A 9,234-nucleotide genomic window follows, 5' to 3' on the forward strand; every position below is an offset into this window, starting at 1 on the left:
CAACATTGTGTTTTCATCTCAATATGTCTGCAAATCCAGTCTCGACCTGTATCTTGTTTACAATCTATTCTGCGGTGAAATGAAGCGAACAAACGCACAATGTCTTACGCACGTGAGCTGGAACCGGCATGTTTATTGCTCGATAGCGCGACCCGTTTAACTCCACGAGTCGGTGGGCAGGGGGGCATATTCTATGTTCGAGCCTTTTCTGGGCCTGGTGTCAATAAAAGCTTTTCTTTGACTAACAAGGAAGTTTTCAGCTCCGAAACTTACAAGATATTCTTATATCACGATTAACTTTTATATATCAAAGGCTCAAAGGAAAGTTGAATTCTCAATTCATCCCCCCTTTAAATTTTGGTTTGTTTTTACCAAACCCTATCGTTAACCTAAAAAAACTTTGACGGTATACGTCATGTGTCACATAGGATCATTATGGACTCCTTTTGTGGTTTACAAAAGAAAGAAGGGCATACGGCATTTGAACAACTCCAGGGTGAGTAAATGGTGACTTAATTTTCATTTTATGGTAAACTGTCCCTTTAACAGTCAAACCATGTTTAGACCATTTGTTAAAAGTCCTTTTATAAAAAAGAGCTAATTCTTGAGGAAACTCAGAATACCCCTCAGAAATGTACTGCTGTTTGTCTGCTGGAATTTCTTGATCATACTCAGAGTGAAACTAGAGCAAAACTGAAAAATATTAAGTTTTTGTTCTGGCCAGAATTTGTGCTACATTCATTGGACAATTCGTAGGGATTCTCACCAATCCCAGAACTTAAGCATAGACTCAGACTCTGAGGTTGCCTCAGGAGGTTCCTTGTAAAAATGATTTTCTACTCAGAAGAAGACTGAAGTTTGCTCATCTCATGGAGATAGGGGCATAATCCACATGATCCTCCTCTTTGACTTCCTGTAAAAATGCATCACATAAGATAAAATATTTTAATATTTAAAACAAGGCAAATCAATTTTTGAAGACTGATTGAGGGTCAATGTGAAGTCATTTTGAAGTTAACAGTGATCGTCATTGTTATTTGAACCTGAGGTATCTTGAGGAAACGCCATCAAACATCTACTTCATTTACTGTATATCAGTGGTTCTGCTTCAGGGCTTAAATGTTTCTCATCGTGTGCTGACCCAACATAGCAGTAACATTGTTAAACTTCCAAAAGAAACACATTTCTTTAAAATTAAATATTGAAATGTAGTAACATTAACAGACCTGTGTGACCCACTTTTTTTGTGGCTTTTGCAAAGGATATTGCGCCTTTGTGGTCAACATTATGTGGTATCAGTTGCTGCAAAATGTGTTGACATCTTGTAGCTCCAGAATTACTTCATTTAAATATGCAAATATATAAACTCTGGATATTAATGACTTAAAATTGTGAAATTTTATACTTATCTGATTTAATAACATCTACTGAATACCAAATTAGACACTAAAATCTGATATGTGTTTTTGTTGTATATGGTCTGTCAGATGTCTGTGTACATGCAGCCTTGTCATAAAGCTTTGAATACAAGAACAAGGTTTGAATACATGAATCTGATTTTCGGATATAACTATATGGGCAGTGGATTGCAGTTCCCAGCATGCTTTGCATTGGACTGCATTAGAAGATTAAGGACCCTATCATACACCCAGCGCAATACGGCGCCAGACATGCAAGTGTTTTTTTGCTATTTTAACTCCGACTCAGTTATCATTTTCACATCCTGCACAACATGGTTTAAATAGCAATTGCAAAAAAAAAAGCGCGAGTTTAAGCGCATTATTGGCATGTTACTATTTTGAGGCAACTGAAATAGACTGTGCCTTTGACCAACTGAAACCTGAAGTCTAAGGTCAATGGCACAATATTGTTTTGTCACTTAAAGGAACACTCCACTATTTTTGAAAATAGGCTCATTTTCCAACTCCCCTAGAGTTAAACAGTTGAGTTTTACCGCTTTCGAATCCATTCAGCCGATCTCCGGTTGTGGCGGTAGCACTTTTAGCATAGCTTAGCATAGATCATTGAATCTGATTAGACTGTTAGCATCTCGGTCAAATTTTTTTCTAGGCCAATATGTCTAGGAACTATACTCTCATTCCTGCGTAATAATCAATTAACTTTTCTGCCGTACTATGGATGCAGCAGCGCAATGATATTAGTTCCTAGCCATATCGGCCTAGAAAAACGTTTCATTTTCTGTCGGTGAGTTTATGGTGAATTTTAGAGATCCGGCACTCTTTCAGTGTTTCTCGGTTGCTTTAACAGAAGCTAAGAAAGTTATTTATGTTTGTAAGGGTGTGATTTCATTATACAGACAAAGAGACAAGCAGACACATCTAAATCTTACTCACTGCTGAAATGAGACACTCAGAGAATATATGATCTTACCCATTTATGTGCGTTTCTTTTGTAGAACACTGGCTCAGTGTAAGTGATCTCTTCTGCACGAGTCTCAACTGTTTCTACAAAAAAAAAAAAACAGATGCATTAAAACAGCGAAACTCAAAATGAACCTATTCTTTTACTTCATAAAATATTATGTATTATTTTTATCAAGGCTCAAATGTAAGCATTAACACACACACTTAAAGGTGCAGTGTGTAGTAATTATGAGGCTCTATTGACAGAAATGCAATATAATGTACTTAACTATGTTTTCAGTTGCGTATAAAGACCTTACCTAATGAACCATTATGTTTTTATTACCTTAGAATGAGCCATTTCTATCTCCATACACCGCGGGTCCCCTTACAGTGAAATCGCCATTTTGCGGCGTCATGTTTCTACAGTAGCCCTAAACGGACAAACTGCTGTCTCAGATGACAAAATTTTTGGCCCCGCTGCTTCTCTATTACCCCTTTTCCACCAAGGCAGTGCTGGTGCTGGTTCGGAGCCAGAGCCTAGTTTCCAATTGGTTCTTTGTCTTTTGACAGCCAAAGCACCAGCTCCGAACCAGGAAAAGTGGTTCTTAAAGGAACACTCCACCGTTTTTAGAAATAGGGCTTATTCAACATCTTTCCTACATTTAGATATGTGGGAAAATGCATTTTTGTCTCAGTGCATGTATTGTTTTAGTTTGGCAGGGTCGCCGCTAGCTTAGCTTAGCTTAATTAATGAAATCCTATGTTGCCAGCTGGCATGTCCCGAGTAAAAGTGATAAAAAAAACAAAACAACCCCCACCTAATTTCTTCTTGTGGCCTGCGTATTTACAACGAGTACAAATAGCGATGCAGATTAAGACTAGGCGATTTCCTAGGCAGATATTGACTTGGGACTATATTATGGGGAAGCACAGTCGAAGCACTGCTACTTGGGCGCAGAGATACACGCAACACATGAAATCCCCAAGTTCCGTCAACATACCGGCGTGCAACGCGACAAAAAACGGGGGGAAAAGTATAACACCGGCGTGACCTGCACCAAGGGTCTTATCTTTTGGATTGTTTATTTTGAGAAGTTACAGCAAACTGGTAATTGCCTGGTAATTGCCTGGGTAGTAAAAGGTTGTGAGAACAAGCAACGGACATACACTAATGTAATGTTTCACAGAATTCCATCGAATGTGGAACTGATAAATAAATGAAAAAGTATCGTGTATGCGAAGAGCATTTTGCACTGGAGGACTACTTTGATTCGGTCGTCCCATCCATTTTCAAAGCACAGGCAGAACAAAGTGCACTTGTAAGTTGTTTTTTATTACTCTTCCTTACCACCAGTTCGTGTTGGCTCGCATCCTCACGTCCTCCAGCTGTTGAGCGATCGCAACCTTCTCCTCCTGTCGTTCTATTTCCATAGCACGCAGGCGTAACGTTAGCTTGTCTTCTTAAAATCTTGACTGAAGTAACCCTCTTCGTCTCTCACAAAATCAGCCATGTTCATCACCATTCATGTACTGTATGAAAAATAGCCAGCTACTATTCACGCCGGTATGTTGACGGAAGTTTGGGGATTTCATGTGTTGCGTGTATCTCTGTGCCCAAGTAGCAGTGCTTCGCCTGTGCTTCCCCATAATATAGTCCCAAATCAATATCTGCCTAGGAAATCGCCTAGTCTTAATCTGCATCGCTATTTATACTCGTTGTGAAAACGCAGGCCTCAAAAAGAAATTAGGTGTTTTTTTGTTTTTTTGATCACTTTTATTCGGGACATGCTAGCTGGCAACATAGGATTCCATTCATTATGCTAAGCTAAGCTAGCGACGACCCTGCCAAACTGAAACAATGCATGCACTGAGACAAAAATGCATTTGCCCTCATATCTAAATGTAGGAAAGAAGTTGAATAAGCCCTATTTCTAAAAACGGTGGAGTGTTCCTTTAAGTAGCACCAAAACATTGCTGGTCTAGAAGTAAGAACCGCTTGTGTCAGGGGCTGGGGGCGGGGTTACCGTGACAAACACAAACAAACTCCTGACCGCCATTTTTGAAATAGCAGCTAATGGAGCTAATAGCTGCTCGATTGTAATCCCCATTCAATGTGTTGGATTGACTGTGTTTTGATGCCGATGTAGGATTGTAACGCCATGTGCATTAATAATAACACAATGTTTGCCATTGTTGATGGAAGGCTTGTTTAAGACGCTGTGCAGACCGATCGCTGTTTGAAGTACAACGAGAGCATACGACTTCTTATGCTTTTGAATTGTTCTTGTGTTTTTTATATCATACGCGGATCGGTCTGCGCAGCGCAGATGCATCAGCGTTGCTGAGAAAGATGAGACGTATACAGTGACGTAAGAACTGGCTCTGTGGTGGCTCTCTAGCATGTGGAAAGCAAACCAGTTCTTAGAAGGTTTGTCAGTCGAACCAACGCCGAACTGGCACTAGCTCTGAACTAGCACCCGGTACATGCTGGTGGAAAAGGGGTATATGTGCTTCGAAATGCAGGGGTGAGCGGTGTGTTATTGCAATTCACAACTTCACCACTAGATGCCACAAAAATTCCTAAGTAGGAAGAGTTTTGAGATAGTAATTCATGCTTTTATTTCATCACGGCTTGATTACTGCAATTCGCTGTATCATGGGCTGCCTGTCTCGTCTATTCATAGACTTCAACTGGTCCAAAATGCTGCAAGCCCGCTTGCTCACGGGCAGTCGAAAAAGGAACCACATTACGCCAATCTTACCTTCATTGCACTGGCTACCGATTCAATATCGTATTGAAATTAAAATCTTACTATTTGTCTACAAAGCCATAAACAATCTTGCTCCTCAATACCTGTCAGATTTGTTTACTGCGCATAATACACTCAGAGCACTCAGATCACAGACTATAGTCACCTATTACGGGTACCCAGATCTAGACTGAGATGCAGGGGGACAGAGCCCTGGCTGTAGCTGGCCCAAAGTTATGGAACAAACTGCTTTTATCTATCAAAATTGCACCCACAGTATCTGAGTTCAAAAGTCTTTTGAAAACCTATCTGTTTTCTTGAGCGTTTAATGTCTTGTGAATGCTATTTTTAAATTTCAGTAATGGACATAGGTAATTTCTGTACAGCACTTTGGTCAACCAAGGTTGTTTTAAATGTGCTCAATAAATATAATAAACTTGAAATAGGGCTGTACGATTAATTGAAAAATAACCGAAACCGACATTCAGAACCTCTAACCGACGTATTTTTCCCATGTCGGTTATTTCGGTTTTCACGTGACTCCAACCCGTCAGTCACATCTAGTGCAGTTTGAAGGCACACAGACAGATGCAGGAGCGGTTATCTGTGTTTATAGATGCCCAGAATCACTATAGTAACTGCATCTTTTACACAGTTTATACAGGTCAGTTAATTGCTGTTCTTATAGCCTACGCGCTGACACACACACACACACACACACACACAGACGGCGCGCGCAAGCCCTGAAGCCGCTTTCACTTTCGTGCTCATAAAGTTTGTCAAGTAAATGCATTTAAAGGCTTGCCAGTTTCAACATTTAAAGCGATTGTGAACTATTCAAAAACAACAATACGGAAAACTTCTCCGGTCAGGGCTCAGCTTTTTTCAGTGACACAGAGCCGAGCCGTGTCGCGTCTCTGAAAACGCGCGCGCCCTGAAGGCAGACCTCTTTCACCTGCATCCTCACAAAGCTTTGTCATTTGTATGTGGTTTAAGCCCTGCCAGTTTGAACATTAAAGCGAGTTTCGACCATAATATGTGTATTATGTTGAACTAATGCCTGATATATTTTGACAAACGAACACTCAGACAGAAGCTGTGACTAAAGTAAAGTCACTAAAGTAGCTTAGAAACTCAACCGTTATAGGCATACATTTTAATACCTTTGAAGTCAGTACAAACCATAGCTTCATAATGAATAGAGACAGTAAGAGTAATTCACACACACTATCACTCTCTCATTAATGCATTCAAATAAATGTAATGTAGGCCTACAGTGTTAATTTATCTGTATCTGATGTACAACAAACAGAAATCTGCTCCATAGACAATAACTGCTGAAAGTGAACCGTTTCCTTCAAGTATTTTAAAATCACAATGCACTTTTTCATTAGAAAAAAAAATTCCACCTTTAATAGTAGAAAATATTTACTGTACAAACCTTATCAGTGAACTTTCTCAAAAACCTAAAAAAAAAAAAAAAAAAGGCAAATAATCGTTCATTAATCGTAATCGAGGTCAAATGTTCAATTAATCGAGGTTTTTATTTTTGGTCAAATCGTTACAGCCCTAACTTGAAACTTGAGAATTCACACACTGCACCTTTAATTAAAATACTTAATACTGCATTTTTTTTTCTAAGCAGCATTAGTGTTTTTTAAATTTGTACTTGTTTTACGCACACAAAAATGTCCTTAGAGTATGCAATAATAATTTTTTACACAATTTTCATTAAATCTTTAGAAATTTTATGTTGAATTATATTGGATTATGTTGAAATGTCACCCGGTGAAACATCATTATTCATAGAGATATTTATTTGAACACTGGCAGTTTGCAGCTTTGCATAGGTAAGATTATGTTCATAAATTAGAGAAAGTTGTTTTACTATTGAATTAATGCAGATTTGCATTTCTGGGTTTGTATTACCTGTGGGTTCTAATTCACTCTTGTTTTGTGCGACAAGCAAAGAGAACAAACCAATGTCATTATATGCATATCTATTCTGTTATGAGTGTAATCTACAGAAGTTGGCAAACACAATAACTACACATTTTAGTTTGGTAAAGGAACTAGAGGTTGTTAACGGTATCGTTTCAAAACTATTTCAAAACCTGTTTCAAGGTATGCATTCTCTAGCCGCCGGGCGCTGTTGCCGTGCGGATGAGCTGCTGGAACGCATTGAGAGTTTTCTATTTTAGTTTAAATGGTGTTGTGTAAGTGACCCAAAGTAAATAACTAATGATTTTTACAACAGAAATTAATCGAAAAAAAATCTCTCTTCCATGAATTCCCAAAGCTGCTTTGAAACAATCTATATTGTGAAAAGCACTATATAAATAGGTATATATATATATATATGGTAATTTGTCTTGACTACAAAAATTACGAGAATAACTGATTAATCAATCAATAATTCAATAAATTTAAATATTTAGAGTATTTTTTTTTATAATACTTGTTAAAATCAGTAGGTAGCACTCGCCTTCTTGATCTTTTTTTGTGTGTTTCCTGTAGATCCTGAAGATCCCAAATCCTGCTACAATCATCAGAGATCCAGCAGAGATCAGCACTATCAGAGACACTGAGACTGAGGGGTTTGAAGGCTCTGTGGTGTTGTAATGACAAAGAGAAACATATCAATATGATCACAAGACAGAGATCAGCTGAGTAAATGATCACTGGCATACCTGGACAGGTGTCACAGAGTTGAGTGATGTCCAGATGTCTGGTCTGGTTGCTGATGGGATTGTTGAGCACACAGCTGTAGGTGTTTTTATCCTGATATTCCACCTCCAGAGGTAGAGAGAAACTGATGCTGAGATCAGACACACTGATGCTGGACAATAAACTGTTTCCTTTGTACCAGGAGAGAGTCACATGACTCACATTCACCACTGAACACACCAGTGAACAATTTGATGATGATGAAGAACATTGTGAAGAGTTACTGCTGATGACAGGAACAGGCAGACGAGCTGGAGAACACGAGTGTTTAGTGTATCATTTCAATATGTAAATATAAAATAAGAGTATGTGAAGGACAGGACAATTGATCTCTACTCACCATAGACAGAAACACTGAATGATTTTGGTGACGATTTCGCTCCACTTATATCTAGTTGATAAACTCCAGCATGTTCAGTCGTGATGTTTGTGATGGTCAGAGATCCAGTTTGATTGTCCAGCTTCAGTCTGTCTCTGAATCTCCCATCAGGAACATCGGATGTGGGGAAGATTTGCTTCTTTCTTCTGATTTTAGCTATCAGAGACTTTTCAGCTCCAAATCTCCACAGTATGTCTTCGTCTTCATGTATTACAGTAACATTAGCCTCTAGAAGAACAGAATCTCCCTCCATCACTGACACTGACTCACCAAACACACCTGGAGAACATGAAGAAGAATGGATTAAGGCTCCTATTGGCTTAAAAAGCCTGAAATCAGTTCTAGTTTGTAACATGTAAATGTGAACTGAAGACCATCTAGAACATCAGCACAGATAGAAATAGCTAGGGAGGGTTTGCAATTTGAATCCTTGAAATTGTTTTCACTCTTTCTCAGCCAGGTATATTTACATTCAGTGTAGAAATCGGCATTATTTTCCATAACGTATTACATTTACATGACTATTCCAGGCCTAGAAATCACAAAGTTTAAGTTTCTGATCGCAAACAGAGACCTGAATCCTAAGTTAGTAGATGTCACAATAATGATTAATCTGATAACAGCAGGTGAAAATAGGCTGATTCTGACAGTAGCAGAAGCTATATTACCCTGAAACGGAAAGAAATTATGTTGTAAAAGAGTTTTTATAACTTACCAATCAGACTCCACCAGCACAAACAGAACAAAACAAGCATGTGAAACATTGCCTTCAATAGTTTAGTGAAAAGTCTGACCTACAATTCGCTGAAACATGTTCATGGTGTGTAAATCCTCCTCCCCCAACAGAATCTGACGACCTTCCTCATGCACACACACTGACACACACACTTGAACACAGACTGAACGCATGTCTAGTGTATAGTTACATGCAGATGCTCTTCTGGCACTTATTACGGCTTTAACTGTTCTTTAACTGTAGTGAGCATTCTTCATTTTTATCATTTAACATTTA

At 38.7% G+C, this 9,234-nt stretch overlaps 1 protein-coding gene across 1 annotated transcript; it reads right to left on the reverse strand.

Moving 5' to 3' along the window:
• Positions 1-862: 862 nt before the first annotated feature.
• LOC307120152 (SLAM family member 9-like) lies at positions 863-8,723 on the reverse strand (the record flags this gene model as incomplete). Its single annotated transcript, XM_079807039.1, has 6 exons — positions 863-913; positions 2,392-2,465; positions 7,602-7,724; positions 7,807-8,094; positions 8,184-8,501; positions 8,693-8,723. The coding sequence occupies 6 exons, from the start codon at positions 8,721-8,723 to the stop codon at positions 863-865; spliced, it is 885 nt and encodes a 294-aa protein (XP_079663165.1).
• Positions 8,724-9,234: the final 511 nt, after the last annotated feature.

Source organism: Gobio gobio (genome assembly GCF_949357685.1).
Source record: "Gobio gobio genome assembly, chromosome: 24".
NCBI lineage: Eukaryota > Metazoa > Chordata > Actinopteri > Cypriniformes > Gobionidae > Gobio > Gobio gobio.